The sequence below is a fragment of the Vitis riparia genome, chromosome 13, assembly GCF_004353265.1.
Source record: "Vitis riparia cultivar Riparia Gloire de Montpellier isolate 1030 chromosome 13, EGFV_Vit.rip_1.0, whole genome shotgun sequence".
NCBI classification, from domain to species: Eukaryota; Viridiplantae; Streptophyta; class Magnoliopsida; order Vitales; family Vitaceae; genus Vitis; species Vitis riparia.
This window is the reverse complement of record NC_048443.1, coordinates 10125529-10152171: the sequence shown is the minus strand read 5'-3', so window position 1 is coordinate 10152171 and position 26643 is coordinate 10125529. Positions and strand designations below refer to the sequence as shown.

General features: G+C 34.8%; 2 protein-coding genes and 2 long non-coding RNA genes across 7 annotated transcripts; all 4 read right to left on the bottom strand.

Moving 5' to 3' along the window:
- Positions 1-13066: 13066 nt before the first annotated feature.
- LOC117928661 lies at positions 13067-15312 on the bottom strand. Of its 2 annotated transcripts, XR_004653594.1 has the most exons (5): positions 15095-15312; positions 14756-14847; positions 14351-14450; positions 14074-14209; positions 13067-13952 (listed from the first exon to the last, which is right to left on the bottom strand). It is a non-coding gene; the product is annotated as an uncharacterized LOC117928661 (long non-coding RNA). The 2 variants fall into 2 exon arrangements; XR_004653593.1 differs by lacking the exon at positions 14756-14847.
- A 41-nt stretch (positions 15313-15353) lies between these two features.
- Positions 15354-15616, bottom strand: LOC117928663. Its single transcript, XR_004653595.1, has 2 exons — positions 15544-15616; positions 15354-15464 (listed from the first exon to the last, which is right to left on the bottom strand). It is a non-coding gene; the product is annotated as an uncharacterized LOC117928663 (long non-coding RNA).
- Positions 15617-16384: 768 nt separating this feature from the next.
- On the bottom strand, positions 16385-21173 carry LOC117928660 (putative disease resistance protein At3g14460). Of its 3 annotated transcripts, XR_004653592.1 has the most exons (4): positions 18365-21173; positions 17090-17205; positions 16876-16993; positions 16385-16747 (listed from the first exon to the last, which is right to left on the bottom strand). XR_004653592.1 is itself a non-coding variant. In XM_034848616.1 (2 exons), the coding sequence occupies exons 1-2, from the start codon at positions 21101-21103 to the stop codon at positions 18009-18011; spliced, it is 2745 nt and encodes a 914-aa protein (XP_034704507.1). In that variant the 5' UTR covers positions 21104-21173; the 3' UTR covers positions 17908-18008. The 3 variants fall into 3 exon arrangements, 2 of the variants coding, with proteins under 2 accessions (XP_034704507.1, XP_034704508.1); XM_034848616.1 differs by lacking the exons at positions 16385-16747; positions 16876-16993; positions 17090-17205 and adding an exon at positions 17908-18014; XM_034848617.1 differs by lacking the exons at positions 16385-16747; positions 16876-16993; positions 17090-17205 and having other exon boundaries at positions 18242-19054; positions 19307-21173.
- LOC117928293 (putative disease resistance RPP13-like protein 1) lies at positions 21108-22605 on the bottom strand. The gene is made up of 2 exons (XM_034848201.1): positions 21252-22605; positions 21108-21153 (listed from the first exon to the last, which is right to left on the bottom strand). Exons 1-2 carry the CDS (start codon positions 22544-22546, stop codon positions 21108-21110), a joined length of 1341 nt encoding a protein of 446 aa, XP_034704092.1. The 5' UTR covers positions 22547-22605.
- Positions 22606-26643: the final 4038 nt, after the last annotated feature.

The window sequence follows — 26643 nt, the reverse complement described above, 5'->3', positions numbered from 1 at the left end:
AGAAATTGATAAAGGTCATGAATCCACTTTCAAAAAATAAACTATAAAAACAAAGATTTTTTCACCCATGAATATTGTAACCAGCTTCCAAAAAACATTAGGTATTGCAATAACCAAATGTTCCTCAGGTTACCAAGAGTGTTTTTTTTACCCATGCATAAAATAAAAAGAAAATAAGAAAGCATACCATACAACTCACAATTGTGTCAAGTATGAGTTCAATTCATGGCCATGCACAATTGCATTAAGTATTTGAAAGCCAAATAAGGCTATGTGCAATTCAAAGAATACCATACAACTCACAATAGAATCCTCATAGCTCACCATAGAATGAGAACTCAATTGTCCTTCCTCTAGTCATAAGAGTTTGTGCTCTTCGAGCCTTTGACTTGCACAACTCAAGACAGCAGGACATGCCAAAAAGTTTCCTTCACCTCAAACATTATTCAAATCCATAGTATAAATCTAGATAAGATAATTTTCTACAAATATAACATGTTGCAAACAAATAACAGTATGTTGGTTTAAAATTGAAGAGCATTTCAAACCAAACAAAATAGAAAAAATTTCAGTGTATATCACTCACGTAAAAACTTGTATGTTGGATAAAATTCCTGCTAATGAATCCTGACAATTATTTGCAATCAAAATTTAGTAATGATTTATAAACAAAAAAAAATTACAAAATTTTTTAGCAATGTTCCATGAAAAACACATTGCATATTGATTGAGAAATTAATATGAAATCCACTAATTTGAAAGGCACTAAATACCATATGTTGTCTTGAGTTCTCCATGTATCAAAACATATGCAAGTTGCGATTCGAGCCACCACAATCACAGAGCAAAAGACTTCTTAGCATGGAAGGCATACCATATTTTAAACAAGGTTCTTAATTTTCCAAGAGACATAAGAACGTGGTGTGTTGTAGAAACTATAGAATAAATAAATGGAAGTTAGACATATGCACTTGCTACTTAGTTTTTTAATCATGTGTGAAATAAATAAAGAGGTGTTACTTGCATTTAGGCCAAACTTCTAGTCTCCAATGTGAAATCCAAATCTCATTTTGTCAACATAATAAGAGCATTAAACATATAGCAAATTGAATCCTTCCTTTTGACAATTTGAAAACCTTAAAGGAATGACTTGAGATCATAAATAACTATACGGTAAAGAAAATTTTCATCATTCTTTCTAAAAGGAAAATTTGTCATTTCCTTGATTACGAAAGATTGATATTTTAACATAAAGTGCACTCATTAAGGTAAACTTTGTGCATTATATATTGAATTAGAAAATTATATTTAAATTCGATTAGAAGGGTATCACAAAAGATGCTTAATTGAAATGAAGGCATCCATGCCAATCTGTAACTGTTGTCAAATAACACCCTCCCTTGTCATTTTACGTCCCATGCTTGCATGTCAAATCTCTAACTAAGACTGCTTAAAGAGCACCTAAAAGAAAATTACCAAGATTCAATTACAGGTAGAACTTAAGGTGCTTACATTGACCATGGGAGAGATCATTAAGAAACAAAATACTCACCCATAAGTTTGTAACTATTGTACTCAAAACTTGCTTCCTAGTCAAACTTTCAACATAACTCCATGGAGACTTCAATAAATTGTTGAGTGATTACTACTCAAAAAGAGCATATTTTAGATAATAATTCTCATGAGTTTCATGTCTTTTGAGTAGTAATTATGCCTAAAACACTCAATTAGCATGTTGTTGCCCTTGCAAGAGTTACTAACAAGTTTTATGAAGTTTTGGAGTCATTTCAAGGTATAATTTTGATAAATTGGTGACAAAAGAGATTAATCAAATTGAAGAAAACAAATAAAGTTGATGATAATCCAAATGCATAATGAAAGAAGCAATGCAATCAGTTTGGATTGGGATTTGGAGTTTAATTGAAGGTGGTGGAGATGGATTAAGCATGAAGAAATGAGAGAAATTGCAAAGAGGAGTCGAAAAGCATATTTCTCGATTTCGCATGACGATGCAAAATTTTTGCATAGTCATGCGAAATGAAATAGCATGGGTATTGGCTGCAGCACATAAGGGAATTGTGAAAAGCAATTTCGCATGACCATGCGAAATTTTTGCACAGTCATGCGAAACGCTCCAGAAGAACGAAAATGAAGCTGATAGACTCTCCACTTTGCACCATCATGCGAGATTGCTAGGGGCTCGTGCGAAAATGCATTTTCTCCAGATTCCTTGATGAAGAAGCATCCGGAAGACCTCTAAAATGTTGCCAAGTGTCCTTTTAACCTTGGCCTATAAATAGAAACGAGATTTTACTCATTTAGGGACTTTTTGATACATTTTCTAATTGTAGAACTTTTCATACTTCTTCTCTCTATATAATTCTTCACTTTTCTTCAATTTCTCTTACTTTCTCGGTAGCCAAACATGTCTTGTGAGATCAAATCTCCAAGCATGAGTGGCTAAATCTCGTTTTTCTCGGAGGAGGGAGGATCTAGAGGCAAGATCTATGGTGAATTAGAGAATTGAGCTTGAATTGCAAAGGTAATTTGATCCAATTGATTGATTAATTGAAATTTGGGGATTTTTCTCTTCAAATTGTCTTGGATGATTACTACAATGCAAGCTAGGTAGATTCATCAAATTCTTAATGCTAGATTTGATGAGATTGAATAGTTGCATTGTGTGAATCATCGGAAGATAATTTAAGATGAATTGAATATATAATTCAAATTGATCTCTTGGATTAGATTACCTAATTTGGAGAGAAATTAGATCTAGACCTAAAGCTAAATCAAAAATCGGTTTAGATGAAAATTTAGGTTTTCAATCTAACTTGATGAAAATTAGATCTCAACACCTATTCACCATGGAAATTGCTCTCTAGAAAATCCTAACTCCGAGAATCTCACATCTTATTAATTTTCTTCTCTTTTACACTTCATTTTCCTCTCAATTTGAATACATTGTTATTTTGGAATTTTATCATGTATTTTCAAATCAATTTCATTTTATCACAATCATTTCTTATCATCTCATTCAAGCCTTAATTACCAAGAATAATCCATCCTTGTGGACGATACCTAAAAACCACTATACTATAGTAGTTTGTACTAAAACCACTTTTTGATCGAGTACAAATTGCTATAGAATAGTGAATTAGGTTATAAATTTTGTTTTGATCCAATAAACGACAAAATCTGAGCGATCATTGAGCCACTGGTAAAACACAACATCAATATGAGAAATTTACAAGGTACTATGCAGATAAAAGAGTAAGAAATGTGTATTGAGAATAAGAGTTACCTTAATGAATGTAAGGATAGGATAGGGTTGAATTGGCTCTACACCCATTTTTGCAATTTGAATTTATTATGGTTCAAAAATAAGTTTATGATGTATCCTCATTTTAGGGGAAGCGAGCAATCTGGGGCCAATCTCTATCATTCTCCTTGAAACATATTTGATATCAAAAGACAAGCTTTCACTTGGCAAGGAGGACTAGAACAAGGCATCCCTCAATCTCTACAAGTTAAAGAAATGAAGTTTTGAAGACCAAGGGAGGAGGCTAGGTTTCCATATTTGACAATATTTTCATTGAAAGATTAATGAGAGTTGTAGCAAGAAATCCTATCGAAAGGAAATTGCATTTAACAATGTACAATACAAAATGAATGAACTAAGTTTTTAGAGAAGTAAATCTTTGGCGGCTCCACAAAAATAAGGGGTTTTAATACTCTTGCAAGTGTATTCATGAAATTGTTTCCTCAAAGGACGCCTGAACCTAGACAATGTACAACACAAAGCTGTTAAAGAGATGTGAGACTCTAAATCTGATGAGGTAGGACTTGAGATCCACATTTTCTTAAGTGAAGAATTCTGAGGTTGTAGACACACTAGTAGTTTCTAGATTTAGATACTTCTCTTCAAATATTTGTATAACGTACATCTTCTTTGACATTGCTGCTCCAATAGGATGTCCAATAGGATGTGCAACCTATTTGGGCATACTACACGTACAACAAAAAATTTCATTAAAACAAAAAACTTTTACTAAAACAAAAATATAAAGTTAATGTCTAAGAAGATAAGATTTATATATAGTGAATGAGCATGTTTGATTTTAGCACAAAGGGAAAGACGCCAAAATTTTTAAGAATATCATCACCACAAGTACCTAATTTGCATCATTAAAAATTCCACAAGGATTTGATGGCTAGGCAATAAAATAATTCTAGTAAATGAGTTAAAATTAGCTAAGCTAAGAAAGATTAAATCCAAATAAGCATCAATCATTAAAGAATTAGCCAACTACTGAAGACTTCAAATGACATTTTCTCTGTAATTTCTGTTCCTAATTGGCCCCATATGATTGTGCCAAAATATTATTAATTTGCTTTAAAGGAAGTGGGTGACTCATATCTCTGAAAGGGTGTGAGAGGTGGAAATCCCTCGATCTCTAGTGATTCAAGAGGATAATTCCTATGGCTATTGTTGTCATCATACATCATTCAGCTAGCTATAGACCACAAAATTGAACAATCATGAATACGTAGATGCTTAAATATGGTATGTACTTTATCTAGTGGAAAAGCTTACGAGACTTGGACATCTCGAGATTTCTAGGAATTAAGACAGATACAAGTTGTTGCTTCTTGTTATAATTTATCTGGATTGCAATCATCAAGCACTAACTCCATTCACTACATGTTTTGAGCCTTCAACATAAAACCCAAATTCAATTCTATCGGCAAAAAAAAAAATCATTAATAACTCATCTGGAAACCATTTTATGTTGCTCAAATTATAAGATGTAGGATGTAACTGACTTCCATCATTGAAAATGAATTGATACAACTTTACAATACTAGTATATTCAGCTTTTGAAATGGCTGAAACTGATCCTGGAATCAAAAATCACACACATAAGTAGAAATTTAACAAAAAAGGATCCAAAATCTCTTCAATTGATTAATGTATAAATGAATTAATCAAAATTTTTAGAGATAATTATGAGGAGATGAACCTTGTACCTTTCAGTTTCTTATTCTTCTTTAACAGAGCAATGTGCATCAAGTGTTGAGCACCCAGGAATTTCCCTTCCTCCACATGCAAAATCTGAACAATCTATCCTTTCTTCATATTCCACTTCCTTCCAAAATTCAAAACATGAAGAAAATATCATCAAAATTGAGACAAAAATAAGTGCATCAACTATCTCAAGAAGAGATTTATGCCTACTGCTTACCTTTTGAAGAAGTCCACTTGGTTAGAGCACATTTTACATGGACGCCCAATCACTGCAAGCAATTGAACCAAAGGAGAGTTCAAACATCTAAAAAATTTGATGAACTCAAGTATCATAAAATACTTCATATGAATTCTAAATGATCTCATATCTAAAAAACATTGGCATAAAATTATTATTGTTTACCTTACATGTTTCTTCCATGGTCATAATCGAAACTTTGTTTATCATAAGAAATCTTCTATGCTCATCTTGATTACTTACAATGAACACTGAAATGAAAAGAAAAAAAACACAAAAAATGATGATAAGTTTGGTTTGATAAATTTAGCATACATAATTTCCTTTTTCTTGCATGAGAAAAGAAAGACTAAAATATATATATATATATATATATATATATATATATATATATATATATATATATATATATATATATATATATATATATATGAATTTAATATTTTTTTTAAATTAGCAATTATAAAACTATTTTGGTTCTCATAAAACTTATGGGAAAGTAGGGAAAAAAAATTGTAAACTTTTTCTCTTGTTTGATTGTTTATCGGAAAATTGAGGGAAAAACAAAAATCTATGAGAAATTTATTTAACACTTCTGAGGAACCAAAAATGTTTTAGATGTTGTCAAATTGATAATTTAAACGTGTTTAATTCCAATTAAATGAGTTTAGTAAAACACATGAAATTAAGAATAAAATTATTTAAAAGCATTGAAATTCAAGTCATTAAAGTTATCCATAAAATTTGGTATATTGAAGCAAGAAAAAAAACAAAGCAATTTGAATGACTTGCTAATAAAGCAACTAACTAGAATATGCCCTAGAGTTGTTCAGTGCCCTCTATATAAGAAATAAACAGAGAACACAAAAAAAAAAAACCAAGAAAAAAAAAACAAACGAAAAACAGAGAACACTTCTTACGTTATTTTTTCTTAATTTTTCTGATTTATATACATTTTTATTGGTTTTCTTTTGACCATAAAAGGTTCGAGCATTGGCATTATCATGTGTAAATTATTGTGGCTACAAACTTCATCCGTATCCAATTACACACCTGTCCAAACTCTTGATGATGAAGGTATGATTGCATTTACTAGCATTAAATTGCTAAAATTTGTCATCCAAAGTTCCAATTTCTTTTAAACCTTGAAGACTTCATTTGCATTCTTGTAGGAATTAGACGTGGAATCATTTTGCAATGCTTGTGGTCTTGAGACCAGCAGTGATGAATGAGGAAATAAGTTCTTATCAACCAAGCAAACAAACTTCCATTATCCCAAGGAAGTCTTTCCAAGCTACTGTCTTATGGGTTTGGAACACTTTTAGAGGTAACAATCAATTGGAACTAGTTACTCTTTCAAACTTCTTATTATACAAATATAGCCTGCATGTGCAACCATTTTTTATCCTATAATTTCAAGAATTTATGACACCTTCTAGTGGTTAGTTTTTCTGGGAATGGAGTAAAGCAATCTATTCACTCCGAGAAATTATCGTAAGAGGAATAGTAGATAACCTCGCAAGACCAAATTTATGTGTGTGCATGGAGGTGCATGTTTTCTGCATCCTAATCATGCAGTGTTGTGTCAAATGGAACAATAGCAGGTAATGATAAGTGGTATTTCTAAAATCTTCTAAGAGTATTCCATATATTGTAATATTGTTTTCTCAAAATTGTCTTTGAGTCTTACGTGTAAATATTAGAGTTGACCTCTTGTAAGCTATTGATTCGTGCCCAGTCGGTGTATCAGCTGATTCATGTCCAGCTGGTGTCCCTTGATTTTGGTCCTCAGGGAGTAATCAACAAAATTTATAACCTATTACACCATGAACTAGGGTAGCAAAGACAAAGCTACTATAGCATAGTGACTCTAGGATCGTTCACTGGGATGGGTTTTCACTTCACAATTGATATTAATTCAAATATGAATTGGTGTCTTTTCATTTCAAGGTTAGCTCTAAAATAAAACATAAAGATGTTTGAAAAGGTTGGTTTTTAAGTGAAACCAAAAATAGTAACTGATTTTACTTACAAAGAAAAGCGTTTCTTGGAGTTTAATCACTGGGCTCAGATTCCTTGAACAAAAAGGGAGTTCTGGTCACTTGTTTCTTTTCCTCGCATTAGAGAATTAACATATAGTTAATTCTCTAACCGGTTTTGTACAGATGCTTCCCCTTAATGGATTCAAACAATAATTCCCTCTCACTAATGCACCTTGCAATGGCTCATACCTCTCACCTAGCACTTGCCATTCAAGGTGATCTTTAACCTTGGATTACCCGTCAAAAGCTCGCAATAACTAATGGATGTCTCCGTGGAGTCCAAAAGCTTACCAAGTGTTGGCTATTCTAGAAAATCCTACCTTCAAACCACCTCCCAAAGGCTCGCAAGAGATAAACTAGTGCATCTCTATGGATGGAGATCACTTGCCTTACCAAGTGTTGGCCCAGGTGATTTAAAGGCGTTTTAAGTTAACTAAAAAGATAAAAACCATTAACGGGTCACACTTTCTCTTCATTAAAAACTAAAACAACAAAACTTCCAATTTATGTATGTGGAAATTTACTCGGCTTTCTTCACTCCAAGAGACAAAGAGCCTAGCCTCTCATCCTCTGAGGAAAAATCCTTAGAGTTAGATTAGCTAGAAAGAAAATAACGAGAAAACAAAAGCAGAGCAAGTGCTCTGTATTTTACTTCCTTCCCAAAACTGTACAAAGGATGCGTCTCTGGGAACAAGCTCCCGAGATCCGATCCTCCTTTCAAAGAAGATTACAAACTATATATAAGGGGTTATTTACCCTTTGTATTTACTTAGGCTATGTTTGGTTCCCGGAAAATTTGAGGGAAAATGCGAGGGAAAGAAAATACAAAGGAAAAGTAGAAGGAAAGAAAAAATGAAGGAAAATAAAAAAATAGATAAAAAGTTGATAAATTATTTTTTTGTTACTTCAAACTCATTTTATTTATTTTAACTCATCAATATAAAGATTAAATAATTTAAAAATACATAAGTTTTTAATTAGTTTTAATTATATTTGATTTTCTTTGATATTTTTTATAGGACAACCAAACATGAGAAAATCATTTTCCTTAGCATTTTTTTTCTTTCCTTTGTACTTTCCGGGAACCAAACATAGCCTTAAAGACTAAGGAATCCTATGATAGGTGGGTTACAAGGAGACTTTGGGGATTTAGACATCAAATATCTAAAGCAAAATATCTCAAAATATCTAAAGAAAAATATCTCAAAATATCTAAAGAAAAATATCTAAAGATGTCGGTCGCACATATCGGGAAGCTTCAGGAGAACATTGCGGCACTGTGCAAAATGGCCGCGAAATTCTCCGGGTAAGCGTTATCGGCATTGTGCAAAATGGCTGCGAAACACTCCGGGTGAGCGCCATCAGCAGATCCAGATATGTCTGACCGTGGAAGTCGAAATGTCTCCTCTCACATCCGGCGTCAGGCGCCGGATGTGAGACATCCGGGTGGAATGGCGGTGGAGCAGAATTCCGAATGTGAGACATCTGGGTGGAATGGCGGCGGAGCAGAATTCCGAATGTGAGACATCTGAATCATTGGCTAAAGTGCACAAGCCTTGCTACGACATTCCGACAGCCTGCCCATACTCCTTGCATTCTGGTTATGCTTATGGATTCCAAAGAACTCTCCTCAATCTTGGATTTTCTTTGGTGATTAAAAAGCTATCAAAACACCAAAACTTAACACAATTTGTTTAGAATTGATTGCAAGGGTCTTTAATATGTTAATTAGGTTAAAAGGTGATAACTACTACTCAAAAGTGTTTAAAAGAGTTAATTACAAGCTATGAAATAACACTTTTTGAGTAGTAATCAGCTATCAACTGATGTTGTAACTTAACTTGAAAGGGAAATTCTATAAATTTAGCCTTGGTTTGGCTCTTGGAAAGAAAAAAAAAATAGGTTAATAGTGAGTTGATTTCTTCCCTTCCCATGGATGTAAGCACATTCTTGAATTATGTTAATTATGTTTTTGTTTATTTTGTTGTTTTCTTGTTTTTTGTTCAATTGTCTTCGCATAACAAGTGGTATCAAAGTTGTTTCCAACACAACAGATGATTCCTATGCTAACACAATGTTTGAGGCTAAATGTAAGATGGTAAAAGTTTCTAGAATATTTCCCTATGACAACTGCCAATAAATGATGTACTTAACAGGAAGTTCGTAAGGTGTTACATGGCAAGTTGAACAAGACCAATAGCCAAAGATATCTGAAATATTTGAGGTTGTTGATCCAACAATAGCAGAGAATAACACAAGAAGAGACCCTCTAATCACCATTTTTGCTTTTGATTCTTCTCTACAAAGCATCATCTCCTTTATACAAAAAGACAACCCATGGCTAAGCCCACATTATTCTCTACATATCCCAAAAAAACCCTCCAACCCATGGTATGGCGCACTTTTTGGGGGTATTTTTGCTACTAAATTTGTGGTAGTCTCTCAAATACCTAAACTATCCTCCAAATATTAAGGTATGGCCTACTCTTTGAGGTGGTATTTTAGGTACTAATTTTTGTTAAGAGAGGTTTTGGTGTGGAAACTGGAGGGCTTTACACACGTTGCATGTATTTTCTTTTTCATGCATTACACGTAGATCGGAGTTTATGCAGTTACTCACTTTTTGTGAGTCCAATAGTACTGTAGTGCCACGTCACCATATGATGGGCTCTTTAGTCTTTTCAAACCCAAAAAAAACACCCAAAAAAAAAACTAATACTAAAAGGACTGCTAACTAGCTATGTGGAGGTGAACCTCTATAGCTAGCTTCTTAGAGGGACCATGATCACTTAGGCCAAGAAAGTTTGAGGTGATAATAGGTTTGTGATGCCCTTAGATGTTTTAGACACATGTGCATTACACTAATGTATGCAACGAGTCTATAACCTTGATTGACAGGTCTGGGTAATCTTTGAAATTTCATTGTGATGGGAAGGTTCCATGTGAACAACAGTTGCACATGGGTTAGTCAATCTTAAGAGACGGGTGAAGCCCCTTTAATAGCGCACAATGTGCAAGCTTTGAAAGGCAATCAGATTAACATTTTTTAATTGGGACATGACAGCGAACAACAACATTAGGTAGTTTGGAGATGTCGTCATATTAATTGTTATCAATATTTTTATTTATTCAATAGAAATTGAGGATTAAAAAAATACCACAAAAATTAGAAAAAACAAAATTAATTACATGGCTTACATTTCAAATATTTAATAAAATATTGTATGAAAATTGAATATCATACATTATTAAATGGCTGGATTCTCTTCTTTATTCTTTTAATTGTCTCATCCTATTAAATTACTCATCTAATATTAATTTATTTTAAAGGTAAAATTAATTATTTTGTAAAAAAACTTTTAATTGACCAAAGTTTGTGCCATGCATCTAATATATACTTAAATACTTTTCCATGCTATAATCCTCCAACTAAGGAATGAAATCAAAACTTAAAAATCATTTATATATATAGATATATGTTATTAAGTTTAGGTAGTGAAGCAATTATTGTGGATATAAAATTAATGCCAAAACTTTTGATTGTTCCTTCACATTCTCCACAACCAAACAAAGGATATAAGAAAAATAAAGAAAGAAAATTAGGGTAGTTTGATTTTTTGTTCTCATCTTGTCGTGAAGTTAATAGAAGAATGCTTGGGTTAGTGCTCGACAGTTAAGTGACACTAGGGTATAATGATTCTTCCAATCAAGTAAATATTATCCACTTTAATTTCAATGGATCATCATCACTTTAAATTGCATCCACATGGTTAAGAGCAACTCATATGTATATAATATCATGAATTTCTTCTTATTCAATATGGAATATCAAATTAGGTATCTTTCAATTTTAGGTATTGTATAAGTGTTTCAATTCAAATGACTTGGCTTAATGTATACTCAAAGCCTTTACAAAGGAACGTACATGTAATAAAGTGAAAATTAAACCTTGTCGCCCGTCTATCTCTAGTATGAAACACAACTCCATTAGCCCTTAAACATCTGCAAAAAAAGATATACACCTTTGTTACATTAATTAAAATAAATGATAGAAAAAGAAACTCTATATATCCATGTACAAAATTTGATTAGATTTGTTATATATATAAAGAGAGAGAGAAAAAGAAAAAAAAAAACTGCTTAGATTAAGGATCTCATTAATTAATACCTAGAAAATATAAAATAATAAAAAAATATTAGAAGGTGTGAATTATAAGATAAGATTACATTTTTGAATTAGATTCATCGAAAGATGGCATATTGTATGAACATTTTTACTCTATATATAAAAACTTATATTATGGTTGAGATGTATTAATTTGTCATATTTTTGGACAATTCAAGTAATGAGTAATTACACTAAATTAAATTATTGACCTTATTAATTGATACCTCAAGAGTATAAAATAGTAAGAAATGAATAATACAAACTTCATCGAAATATTTTTATAGACATATTGCGTAAATATTCTTATTTAATAAAATTTTATATGTCATTAAATAAATAGAGAATTTTAACATTAATTGCAATGCTAAGTAGAGGAGATCTCATATTTAAGCTGATGATTAAGGCTTATTTGATAAAACTTAATACTTATTACTTAATAACTTAAGTTGACTTTAAGTTAGATTATATTTAAGTTACTTAAAATTTATTATTTAATATTTACTTTAAGTATTAAAGTTATTTGATAAAATTAATTTAAAAATCATTTTAAATTATCAAATTGTCATATTTATCTTCGTTAATTTGATAACTAGATGCAGATAAATGAAACAAAATAAAATTGAGATTAAGAATAAATTAATTACTTTGATTTAACACTTAAAATTAAAAGTAACTTTAAGATATAATATTAAGTTATTTATCAAATATATTTAATCTATTTAATAATTAAATTAAGTTATTATGTCAATGAATGATTACCAAACACCCTATAAGACCGAAAAAATCGAATGAGTTTTAATAGTATTCAGGATGGACATGACTAGGTGGCGGTTCAATGCTGATTAATCATAATTCAATCAAGGCAAAATATGTAACAAATACAAGTCAAACTGCACCATCCAAAAGGGCGCTAAGAAGTTACATTTGACAAATGCCATTAAACCTCTACAGCTAGCAATTATTTTGATCACAGAAAAAATGGCAAAAAAGTGTGTTGTACTTCATCTTGAAGCCCATTAACTTCATCTTAATTTGATCCAAATTGCAGAAACATGCAAAACTCCATGAATCTATGGTGCTATGGTGGCCTACATTCATATAACTGGGGACACTTTGGTTTACACCACAATGACCCCAAACAAGGTTTGTAGAGGCTTTATCAAGATCACTAGCTTTAAAAGACTAAGGAAAGAAAGATGTTCTCCATGAAAACTTGGAGTCAAATTGCAGATGAAGACCTAAAACTCCAATTCAATGTGTTTTAGGAATTGTTGTTTCATGGGGATAAGCTGCTTGGTTTGTACATGTCTCCTTGGTGATACTTAGAGATTGGAAAAGTATACTCTCCTTTGTGATCTGGTTTGTATATGGGCAGATGAATGTTCATGCCAGGTTCATATATGTTTCTGACATATATCACCCTGGAAGGATCTAGATCAAGGGGATTAGTTTGAAAAGCTTGAGTAGGTTTAAGATGTTCCCAGAATTGGTGAGCATGATATATATCAACATGATATTGCAGAAGACAACAGAGCTTCTGAAATATATCAGGTTCAATAGTAGGAAATCTTATAAGCTGTCACTTATTGTAATCTTATGCTCTCAATATTCATTTGTTGAAGAAGAAAAAAAATTGCTTTCACACTACTCAATTACAGGAGAATGTTCAATTATAGAAGAAAGTAATATTCACTAGACTCTTTCAATTTAATAAACATGCAGAGAAAAGCAGTCGGGTGACCAATTATGCACATAATAACTTACATACATTGTCTCTCTACCTCTACTTGTTACTCATCAGCCAAGCTTATAGTAATATAAGCTTGGGTTCATCTCTCTATGTCTGGTGATTTTGCATTTGGATTCTGACCCTCTCCAAGTGAAAAGGATCAATATCCTTCTTGCTATCTGGACTGCAAATGGAAGTTAACCGGTGCCAAGAGGATCAAAAGTTGAGCTTACTACCAATGGACAACCTGTTCTCCAGAGGCTAAGAGATGAAGACAAAGACTGGTAATGTGAGCAGCAAAGCAGTGCATGGTGCCATGCTTGGACATGGAAATTGTATACCAGTATATGGGAGAGCTTCAAGCACCCAACTAATACCATATTGCCAACCCAGGGATTGGTGTTGGAGCCTACTGTGCAGTTGCTATTTTTGAGGACCTGAGGTTTGCAAATGGAACTGGAAGCTGTTGGAGGAAAAGACTACCTCTTTCAAATGGGAGGTTGGATCAAACTGATGTTTCCAGAAGTGCTCTAATCAAGATATTGAAGTCCAGTGAACTAACTTCAGGCAGAGGCAACCAAAATAAAGCAATTCTAATACTCTCAGTCCTCTTAGGCCCCTCTGCGTTTTTCTTCTTCGTTTCTCTGGCTGCAATTTCTCTAGTTTTCCACCACTTGAACCTCAAAAATCTGCAGCTTTATCACAGAATCCTGAGTACAAGCGATGGTAGAAGCCTTTGACACTGTCTATAAAGGGATATTACCATCAGGTTCTGGAAATTCTATTGCTGAAAAGAAGTTGGAGAAGGTGGTGGGAGAAGATGAGAAAGAATTCAAAGCAGAAGTGAATGTGATAGGCCAAACTCACCATAAGAATCAAGGACAGTTGCTGCGTTACTGTCATGAGGGTGAACACTGATTACTGGTGTTTTTTTTTTTTTTTTTTTTATGCACAATGGCTCTTTATCAAGCTTCCTTTCTGGAGGCCCCAAGGACTTGTGTACCTACATGAAGAATGCAGTAAACAGATCATCCATTGTGACATAAAGCCCTCAGAACATAACTCTTAGATGATTCTTCTACAGCCAAAGTTGCAAACTCAGACTGGGAAAGCTTCTGATAATCAACCAGACTAGAACACTCACAGGCATCAGAGGGACTATGGGGTATATTCAGACAACTCGAGCAGCCTATGTCTCTTATAAAAACACGTTATGAAGCATCAGCTCAATGCTGGGGTTCAATCTGCAAAGCAAGGGATTCATCAATGTTTCCTTCAAACTAAATAATAAGGAACAGAAATGGATCATTCTGCATTTTCAGTGGTGTTTGTTATAGCATTTATACAAGAACTCTAGGGGTTTCTATGTATAACTTCATTCCTATTTTGTCAGTGAATATGGTGATGGTGTTATATTATAAATCATAGTGAACTGGTGGAATTTGATCATTGGCCAACTTTATCCAAAACTGTTTCACGGTTGAGGGGATTGTTGACTTTGCCCTGGGCGAAACAGCAATTTCTTAAGAAGCTGGGTAACGAAGAGTACCATAATTTGGACTGGTTTCAATGGAAACTCTCCTGTTTTTGTGCATGGTATCTTCAGCTTCAGCTTTTCCTATGCTTTTGACTATCCTGAAACTGATCCAAATCTCTTCAATGGATTAAATGTATAATGAATCCTATTCATTGTTTGGAGTAACAACCAAATTCTGGAAGACTGGGAAAGTTTCAACACTGGAGAGAAAACAAAATGACAAGACCATAAATTCTGGAAGAGGGCTTTGCTTTCTAACCATTACCATAATTTTAGAGCTCAACCCGGGTGAGTAAATTATATTTCAGAATGTTCAGAAGATAATTCGGAAGTGATGAACCTTCTACTCACAGTTTCTTGTTCTTCTTGAACAGAGCAATGAACATCAATAGTTCAGCACCCAGGAATCTCCCCTTCCTTCAATTCCTTTACTGGGAAAACTCTGCCAAAATCATAACAATCTGTCCTCTTCCTTGGAGGAAAAGTCACCTTCCCAATCAAGAAAATCATCAGGATTAATTTGAGCAAAACATCAGAGTATACATCAAGAAAGCCTTGATCAAAATCAAAATACATAAGAGCTCCATTTTCTTCTATTTCCTCTTCCCTAAATGGAATGCCTTTTGGACTGAGGTGATCAATGGTAACAGTCTAACACACTCCTTAAGCTCTGATTGAGGTCAACGGGGATTGGCACATTTAATGACTTTTGAAATCATAGCTGTGTGAAGGGAGGCAAACATGAATCTCAGGATAATCAACAAGTCAACAACTATCAATCAGCAAGGAAAAGGAAATACCTTTGGATATTTACAAATCAAAAATTTGAGAGAGTCCAGCTTCTCTGTACAAAAGGCTTGAGCTTATTCCATGGCCAGGCTTTAGATGGTTCTGAATTACGATGAGAGGGTTGAGTTTTCTTTATTCTGCAATAAGATTAAAAACATCAATGAAACACTAAAAGTTTATATATAGAAGCCCTTTAAAGATAAGAATTGGTAAGAAAGCTCACCCATGGTCTAGTAAAACAACATCTGTTAGATAAGTAACCGCATTAGATTGTCCAGCAAATGCATTTAGATCTAAGATATGGAAAAATAGTCAAAAATAGCATAAGACAGTCCAAAAACTCATTTGACTAATAATTTTCTAAAAGCAGTAACATAAAACCTGGATGAAGAATCCACCCCTCTACCTGACACCACTTCAATACCAAATAAAATGTTAGATGACCATTTATGGTCTTAAGAGACAGTGGATGTTGTTTGGGCTCAAGACCTAAGACAAGCCAAAAAACAAGAAGAAGACAACATCAAAATTGGCACAAAACAAGTACATCAACTATCTAATAAAGAGATTTATGCATGTAACAAATGCAAATGAAATATGAAACAAGATTTTCATGGATTAAACAAAAATAGATGGCAAAATAGAAGGATAAGGTCACAGACAGGACAATATTAAAAGAAATGATTATTTGTCCCACCTGAAAATCGAGGCATTCAAAACAGTACACATTTGTAAGTAGTCCATGGAAACCAGGGAACATATGCAGATATTGTATTCTATGCATAAGGCAAACACTCAATACTTACAAGCATAACCATGCCCAGAAAGCCATGAATCCCTTTTTGTTTTGCCTTTTTACCTATTCCCATCTCTTATGGCCAGAAGTGCCCAGGATGATATAACATCACCAAATAAGTTAGAAACCAGCCCATCCAGCAGGTTGAGTAGCCAGCTTGCCCTCAATCTTCTTTGAGTCAACAAACAGCTGGGCATTATTGCCTCCAATGGAGGGTCTGGAAATATTAGAGCTGGCACCAGGGGTGGCTGTAAAACTCTCTGTTCCAAAACCCCAAGTTTCAGGGCCAGAAGTTACTTCTGTGGCTGGTTTGGTGTGATGGCCATTTCGGGTCCTAACAGACTTGCTATTGTTGTCTGGGCACCTACCTCAGAGAAAGCCTGCCATGGATTAGAGTCCTGACATGGCTGAAACTGATCCTGAAATCAAAGTTCACATACACAAGTAGATATTTAACAGAAGAGTATCCAAATCTCTTCAATTGATTAATGTGCAAAAGAATTAATCAAAATTTTTAGAGATAATTATAGGGAGATGAACCTTGTACCTCTCAGTTTCTTATTCTTCTTGAACAGAGCAATGAGCATCAAGTGTTGAGCACCCAGCAATCTCCCTTCCTCTACAGCAAAATCTGAACAATCTATCATTTCTTCATATTCCACTTCCTTGCAAAAGTCAAAACATGAAGAAAATATCATCAAAATTGAGACAAAAAGAAGTGCATCAACTATCTCAAGAAGAGATTTATGCCTATTGCTTACCTTTTGAAGAAATCCACTTGGTTAGAGCACATTTTACATGGACCCCAATCAGTGCAAGCTGCTGAACCAAAGGAAGTTCAAACATCTAGGCTCATCCCGATTACTTGTAATGAACACTGAAATGAAAAAAAAAAAATGAATTTAATAATTTTTAAAAATGAGCAATTATAAAACTATTTTGGTTCTCATAAAATTTACGGGAATGTAAAGAAAAAAAAAATTGTAAACTTTTTTGTTTTTGTTTGATTGTTTATGGGAAATTTGAGGGGAAAAAAAATCTATGAGGAATTTATTTAACACTTCTTAGGAACCAAAAATGTTTTAGTTGTTATCAAATCGATAATTTAAACATGTTTAATTCCAATTAAATGAGTTTAATCAAACACATGAAAATTGTAAATAAAATTATTTAAAAGCATTGAAATTCAAGTCATTAAAGTTGTCCATAAAATTTGGTATATTAAAGCAAGAAAAAAACAAAGCAATTTGAATGACTTGCTAATAAAGCACCTAACTAGAATAAATAAAGCAGCTAACTATATAAGAAATTATAAAATAAAAAATAAAATTGCCAAAAAAAAAAAACAAACAAAATATCCATGGTTCTTACGTTATTTTTTTCTTAATTTTTCAATAATTATAAATGGTTCATTTAATTTTTGCAAACTGCCAAATCAAAACAGAGCATGAAAATGTGTTCAACATTTGTTTCAAGCTTGAAGCTTCAAGAAAAAAGAAAATCTTAAATCAAATAAACAGAAAGAAAAGTTTAAGCGCAAAAGAATTACTTGACTGTGTATTGGCGGAGTGGCCTTTGATTAAAATAGCACTTCATTGATCACTATTTTAGGAATGAGATCTATATAACGCCATTCTTCCCTTTCTCAGATTGACACCGTTTTTCCAGTAAATGACCTCATTAGAACTACAATAAGTGAAGTGATAATGTCATCTAATTAGTAAACCAAACCAAGTCAATAAACTAGAACTTCCTCTAGTATAAAGGTCTTGATACATTAGATATTGAATTTGTTGGATTAAAATCTCATTTATTGCACCTGGAAAGGTAGAAGTAGTAATGCTCATTTTTTATTGTGACAGATTATAGAGAAAATTAGACACTGGGAAAATACCAAGCCAGGAGCCATGTCAAGAGCTGCTTTCTTGTTAAAAATTAAGTCCAATTAGAAAATTACAGTAGCGCGTAAGAGAAATTGAAAGTGGTGTTGAGAAGAGAAAGAGGAAGAATGATGTGTTGGGAATGAGATGTAATACCTCTCTTATTACTACATGGGGGATGTGGGCAATCTTGGGCCAATCATCTCCTTCCTCCTTCGAGTACCTTTGTGTTAGACGTGGGCAACCCCGCACATACAGTCGTGAAAGGGTGTCAGGCAATAGTCCTTCCCTTGGCAAAATCGACCGGAGCTTAGGGCAACTGTAGATTACTAGATTTTCAAGAGAGGTGAGGGTTTGGAGAGACAGGGAGGCTAGGGATTCCAGATTCTGGAATTCTGAAAGGGTAAGGGAGGTGAGAGTTGTAGGAAAAAGAATCGAGTGGGGGTCATCCGAAAAGGAAGTTGCATCTGGAAACATGTCATCAATCCAGAGGAATTTAAGAGAGGTGAGTCTGGAAAGGCCCCATTGGGATAGGGGGGTCTTGATATTCTCACAATTTTGAATGAAAAGCGATATAAGACGAGTGAGGTTTTTTATCTGAGGAAGCACCAATTCCAGATTTTCAAAATCTTCAATAAGTAGATTTGTGAGGGTGTTGAGGCAATCTGGTAGGGTTTTGAGATTAGGATACCTCCTGAGGATTAAAGATTGAAGTGAATTATTAGTAGAGTGAAACATCTCCTCTGAAATTGACTCGAGGTGTTCACAATCCTCAATGTCAAGTCGCTCAAGGGTGGATGGAAACTTGCCTCTTGGGAAGGATGTGAGAGATGGACATTTACGGATTTCCAAGTCTTGGAGAGCAGCAGCATATGTGGAATCGTAGTGCATTATTCCCTCTGGTAGAGACTCCTGCTTTTCACAATTCCTTATGTGGAGTTCCTTGAGAGTGATGGGTAACCAACCTCTCGGAAAACCAATCATAGAAGGACACGTATCTAGACTTAAGTATTCAAGGGCGCACATGTCCATGGTGCTGGTGGTGGCGATGGAATTGCAGTGCATCATTCCTTCTGGAAGAGACTTGAGACTTGAGATTTCCAAGGCTTGGAGAGCAGCAGCATTGGTGGAATGTTGGTGCATTATTCCCTCTGGTAGAGACTCTAGCCTTTCACAATCAGTTATTGTGAGTCTCTTGAGAGTGGCGGGTAACCCACCTTTCGGTAATCCAATAAGAGAATGACACCCAACTATCAAAAAGTCTTCAAGGGCACACATGCCCATCATTTCTTCTGGAAGAGACTTGAGATTTTCACAAAACTCTATGTGTAGACTCTTAAGGGAGGTGGGTAATTGCCCTTTTGGAAAGCAAATGAGAGATGGACAGCTGTATATCACTAGCTCTTCAAGGAGACACAAGTTGTTGCTGTCAGTACTGTCGTTCCTCATCTTCAACATCATGCCATCAGGTAGACTCTTTAGACCTTTACAATTATAAAGACTAAGATTTCTCAGCATTGGTGGGAAACCTACATCTGGAAATGACGCTAGCTTTGGACAACCCCTGATTTCCAACTCTTCGAGGCATGTTAGACTCTGCCATCCATTTGGAAGCCTCTCTAGTTTATCACATCCACTTATTTCCAAAGACTGAAGATTGCATCCCAAGGATACAAGTTGATCACAATCTCTAATCTCAAGAGAAAGAGAGTTTTCCGATCCAAAACCATCCTCCCACAAATATTCGAGTTCTTCACATCCCGATACTTCCAAAACCCGAAGCCCTTGCAAAAATTGCACAAATCCTTCATGCAATTTGATAAGCCCTGAAATCCTAGAAATTGTTAACTTGGTGAGTGAGGTGAGGTCATTTCCACTGCTCAAGACCGCCTCATTACATTTTCCTACACGTAATTCCTTCAGCAGTGGAAGTCTTGAAAGTGGAGACTCCAATTTTGGACAAAAGTGAACAGAGAGCTTTGTAAGAGAAGGTAGGTAAGTGGGTAGTTTCATAATCAATTTGGGGCAATCCACAATTATAAGCTCTTGGAGACAAGGGAATAATGACTCTGTTGAGGAAGACCAATCCTCCCAGTGCTCCCATTCTGACATGCTATTAAAATGTAGAGACTCTAGTGATGGGAAAAACTTACCTGCAGAAACACGAGTCTCTCCATAAAACTCTGCACCCACTTTTTTTACTCCAACCATTCCTTCGATCTTCAACTGTTTGAGCGATGGCAACTGCCCCAAGCATGGTAAAGACGTGCACTTTCTGCAATCTATGAGACGTAGATCCACCATCTTAGAGAACAAGGCATCCCCTATCCAACGTGGGAATTCTGGACCACCATACAACTGAATGCAGAGTTTGTTCAGATTCCAACATGGTTGTAGAGAGTCAAGGACATCCATTTGATTCCTTTCATTCCCTGAACCATCCAACTCAGAACTCCACTGCATTATCAAGCTTTCAAGGTTACGCTTCAATTTTAAATCGGCATCCCTTGCATCTTGAATATTCACCACATTTTCTAATTTCGAAATGCAAAGTTCTCCTCGCAGATGTGACATATCTTTCAACTCTTTGATTGTCGGACCGTTGTTTTTGTCCACAATGAAATTAGACAATATCCGCAAATCTTTTAGTTTGCCAATTCGTATAGGCATTTCTTGTAATTTTATTGCACCAGCAACGTCAAGATGTCGAAGATTGATTAGGTTACCGATGCTAATAGGCAACCTGATAAGCTCTTCACAGCATGATAATTTCAATGTCTGAAGGTAAAAAAGATTACCAATTGAATCGGGTAACCATTTTATACTGGTGTAGGACAAATTAAGGTATCTCAAATGTTTCAACTTACCAAATGAATCTGGTATCTCACTTATCATGTAATTAGTCAATGAGAGCACCCTTAAGTGCCCTAACCTTGGTATCAATTCTTCAAGCACCTTATTACTTATGAAGCCATCAAGCCATGTTAGTTGTTCATCAATCGGCAAAGCTATGAATGTGCGCAAGTGCTCCTTTTCATGAAACCTTTCAAAATTTTTAAAGATATCATATTCATGACGGATGAATGATGAATGATGAGTATTTTCAGGAACGTGGCATTGCAAATCATTCCACAACCCATCATCCAAATGCAAGCATGTGTCTCCAACAATAGATTTAGCTAGATCGTTGATAAGATCATGCATAACGAATCGTGATTTGTTGCTATTGGACGATTGGAAAAATGACCTTGACAATAGTTCACAAAAATAATCATCACCAAGATCTTCCATTTTCTCATCCTCATTTGATTGTTGAATTAACCCCTCCGCCATCCACAAGAGGATTAGCTCTTCCTTCTTAAACTCATAATCTTGGGGAAATAATGCGCAATAAGCGAAACACATTTTTAAATGTGAAGGGAGATGATTGTAGCTCAATCTCAACGCAGGAAGAATACCACACTTATCACCAGGTAAATTCCATATTTTGCTAGCTAGTATAATATTCCACTTATCTTCTCTGTGTTCATGGCGCAGAAGACCACCAAGTGCTTTTGCTGCCAAGGGCAGGCCTCCACACTTCTTTACAATTTCCCTTCCTATCAATGCCAAGTCCGGATGCTCATTGGTATTTCTGTTTTCAAAAGCATGTTTTTTAAACAACTCCCAACAATCATTGTCAGACAAATGTTTTAGCTCATAAAAGTTTTTATCTCCTCCCATCATAGTTGCAACATTTTTATTACGAGTGGTGACGAGGATCTTGCTTCCCGGTGCTCCCTCCAAGAGAGGGGAGCGTAGGCTGTCCCATTGATCATATATCTCATTCCACAAATCGTCAAGAACAATCAAAAATCTTTTTCCCTTGGTTTCGTCCCTCAGTTTGCGTTGAATTTTATGAAAGTCCGGCGAATCATTGTTGCCTGGAGAAATGTCCCGTAAAACTGCCCTGGTTATGGTCTCCACATGAAATTGATCAGACACACAAACCCAAGCTTTTAAAGCAAAATGTTTGAATGTCTCCTCATCATCGTACACTAGACCTGCCAGCGTAGTTTTTCCCATCCCACCCATGGCCACGATCGAGACTACAGACAGATTGCCACCGAGGGATTCATCACTAAGCATGGCTAGTATCTTGGTTTTATCTTCATCCCTGCCGTATACCCCAGGTTTGAATACCAAAGGTGGTGGAGGGGTTGGGCTTTGAGTTGCCGCTCTGGCGCCTTCGATCTGCACTATGAGCTTTTCCAAACCGAGCTCAGCCTTCTGAGCTGAAATTTCTTCTAATCGGCGAGTGATGTCCTCTATCTTGGACCCCAGCTTAACATTCCGCATAGCCTGAATTGGAGTGAAAGTAGTACAACAAGTAGGGATGAATTTGCGTACCTTGCTTGTGCTGGGATGAATAGCTCAGACTTTATTCAGGATTTTAGCCAACTTTGTGCCCTTCTTAGACAAAGACTTAAGAAGAACCCAGTACCTTGGAATGAGAATCACACCAAGATTGTCAAGATTGTCAAATCCAAAGTCAAGACTCGAAATATCTTACAATGGTAGGGATAGGAAAGCTTTGAAGAAAGCTTTGGGCTTGAAGCCTTACATGATGAGGGAGAAAGAAGATAGAGGGGAGAGCTTAGGATGGAGAAGAAGGAGAGTAAAAATTGAATCGTGCTTACAACTGAGGATCAAGTCTTCTTAAATAGCTGGAAAAGGGAATATTGAATAGTATAGAGTATACGATAGGTTACTGTGTGCTTTTTGACTTTTGTTGTGAATAGTAACCATCTGTGAATGAATAGTGAATAGTAAAACTGACTTTTACTGTAGCATTCTTGACTTGTTGGCAAACGAATCTTGCTTTCGGCGGAGTAATGATGGTTAACAGGCTGCTTTTGAATTGTAATTTCACATGCTTGGGAACAAAATTGCTTTCCATGCTGAAATTGCTTAAAGTTTGTCGGTGTAGTATCACAAGGAATCATTAGGGGAGAATATAATCTTTTCGATGCTCCATAAGTAGTTGGATATCATTAGTGGCAAACTTTGTTGGTAAAGGATCAATTTTTTTACTATAAAAAATCTGATGAAAAGGATCTACAGCAATAAGATAACTTGTGTTCTTTGGATAGGATTCAAAGTCTCTACTGATAATCCTAGCTCTCCAATGCTTGATCTAGTTGATAAGTGGTTCAACACAAATATTAGGTTGTTCAAGAGGGCGGGATAACAAAGTAGATCTTCTGTTTTGGTAATGAAAAGAAATATTGTGTTGTGCAGGCAGAAGACTACCATCAGAGATCCATTCAAGATTCTTATTGATGATGATGGCGTCTGCAAACTTTTTGTTCAACTTAAAACCTTGAATTAGCCCTAAGGCTACCTTTCTTCCAAAATTATTTGTTTGATTTGAATTTGAGCATACCAATTGATGAACTAAACTATATTCCGGAAGTAATTATGGAGATATGATTAATTCCTCATTCTTAAAAGCAAAGCTGATTGGCTGGTAATGCTATAAGTCTAGGGAAACTCTACTGATAGTAAAGTTTTTGTTGCAATTGCAAACAAACTTCTTTATGTCTTGCTGGTGGAGAAAAGGTTCATCAAATAGATCGACAAATCTTAGAACCGTTGAACTCCATATCTTTGACCAATTTTAAACCTGGAACATGAATACCAAGTATGGCTAAAAGATAAATATGAAGATCTTGAAGATAGGCAGACTTCTGATACCATAGACGGATGGTTACTGCTCACTATTCATTCACGGATGGTTACCATTCACAACAGAAGTCAAAAAGCACTTAAAAAACATACATATTAGGAGAAACAAGGAAATGAAATATCTTAGAATGGTAGGGATGGGAAAGCTTTAAAGAAAGCTTTAGGCTTGAAGGCTTACATGATGAAAAAGAAAAAATAGAGAAGAGAGAGCTTAGGATGGAGAAAAAAGAGAGTAAAAATTGAATCATGCTTACAACTGAGGATCAGGCCTCCTTAAATAGTTGGAAAAAGGAACATTAAATAGTATAAAGTGGACGACATGTTACTGTGTGCTTTTTGACTTCTGCTATGAATAGTAATGACATGTTATTGTGTGCTTTTTGACTTCTATTGTGAATAGTAACCATCTGTGAATGAATAGTGAATAGTAAAACTGATTTTTACTATAGCACTCTTGACTTGTTGGCAGACGAATCTTGCTTTCAACGGAGTAAAGCTGTCTTGACAGGCTGTTTATGAACTGTAGTATCACATGTTTGAGAAAAAATGCTTTCAATGCTGGAGAATGCTTAAAGCTTGTCTGTGGAGAATATTTTTGTCAATGGAGGGCCATAAGAAGTAATGAATGCTTGATCACAAGAGCTTTTTTTTATTTTCTTATGGGATGAAGGATACTCTCACAGTCGTCTTCATTATCCGGAAGGTAATTTGATGTAGAATCATCTGATTCAGCATAAGAGTCTTCTTGGGAAAAGCTTGAGTTGTTTTTGTCAAGGATTCTCTTAAATTCTAGGGGTTTCTTTGCTGCTGCTAGCATGGCTTGGAGCTACTATTTTTTAAGAAGAAACTGTGACATATCATCAGAGGCTGAAGCTTGTGTAGGATGCTTAAGAAAATGTTGTTTTACTGCTTGCAATGAGGCATCATTTTTTAGAGCGTCCCACCATTTAGTCTTAAAAGTCCCTCCAAGTGCTGGAAATGCTGCTAATTCATCAGCAATAATGATATAGTCTCACTGAACTATCCAAGCTAGGCCAAATTCACTGAAAAAGAAGAGTAAATGGGGAAAAACTGAAAGTTCTTTAGGGGTAACAAAAAAACTATTGAATAGCTCAAAGCCATCCAAGATGGGTTTCGGGAGAATCTTAATGGTCAGACCAAAATAAGTCCACCAATTATGGAACCAAAATGGAAAAGAAGAAAGTTGATGCTTAGATGTGAAATAGAACATCCATGAATGATGGAAGTCCTTATTCTGGATTAGGAAAGCATTGAACCATGCTCTCTGGTAGTCCTAATAGTTGAAAAATCTGGGTTTTGAAGGCTTAGAAAATTCTCTTGAAAAATTAGGATTTCCACCCCATTGCTTAATTGTAAGAATTTTTAAAATATGGCAGGTGGAAAATGCCAAATCTGAGTTGTTGTATTTATTAGCATTGTGCTTGATTTTAACAGAGCCAGTTTCTACAAGGATTGCCTCATAAAAATCTTTGGTTTTTAAAAGATCACCAGAGAGATAATGAAAATTTTCATGAAAAGCTTTTGCAACTATCTCTCTGGGGTTTTCAGAGAAAAATTCTCTTTCGATAACCAAAACAGATTGATTAATATCTTTTTGCCAATATCTTGATTTTGCAGAAAGAGGTGTGGGATTGGCAGCCACCACAATTTTCTTGTTTGAAAAAGAAGAGTTTGGTACTAATTCCTTTTGAGATGGATTAGCTCTAGTTACTTGCTTAAAGGTTTGAGACCCTATAAGAGTTGGGAATTGAGTAGTTTGATTGGTTTAGAAGGATCCAAAGGATCATAATACAAAAATAACATCTTATTAGGCATATGGACAGAAGAATGAAGCCTTGCTTCTTTTTCTAGCTCAACTTGTTGGCTCAAAAGCATTTTATGGGGAGAAGAAGTTTGACTGGATTGGGATTCTGGTAGTTTAGGAGTTTGAGTATTCTTTTTAGGGGCCATAGTCTCGTGAACCCTACAAAATTCACGAGTTACAAAATCAGGGATTGAGTTATTTTCTCCTTTAATATACCTAATTTGAAAATTAAAATTACTTAAAATAGCTTGCCATCTAGCAAAAATATGCTTAGAATATATATTCGTAACATATTTTTGTAAAATTAATTTTGCAGATTTGCAATCAATTCTTAATAAAAAATCTTGTTTCAAAAGATCATCTTGAAATTTTGAGATGCATAAAACAATACTTAAAATCTCTTCTTGGATGAAGCTATGAATGAATTGGGTATTCCAGGTTTCTGAAGTATATCTAACCCTCATTCTATAGTTAATATAACTATGTTTAAGAATCCCACCATAACCTATGTCAATAGTACTAGTCTCAACAATCTTAAAAGTTTTAAGATCATCTAAGACTAAACAAGGTAGGGGCTTGACTGTTTTGAAAATCAGAACATCAACAATGATGAAATCATAAGATTGGTTAAAGATTTCATTCATTATGTTCTAGAATTCTGAGGGTGCATTCTTAAGACCAAAAGGCATTATGTTCCATTCATAGTGTCCAAAGGGAACCACAAAGGCAGTCTTATATCTATCATTTTCTACAATCTGGATTTGCCAAAATCCTGATTTCATATCAAACTTGGAAAAAAATTTAGACTTAACTAACCTTTGAAGGAGGTCTTTCTTATTTGGAATAGGATACCTAATCCATCTTAATGCATCATTAAGAGGCT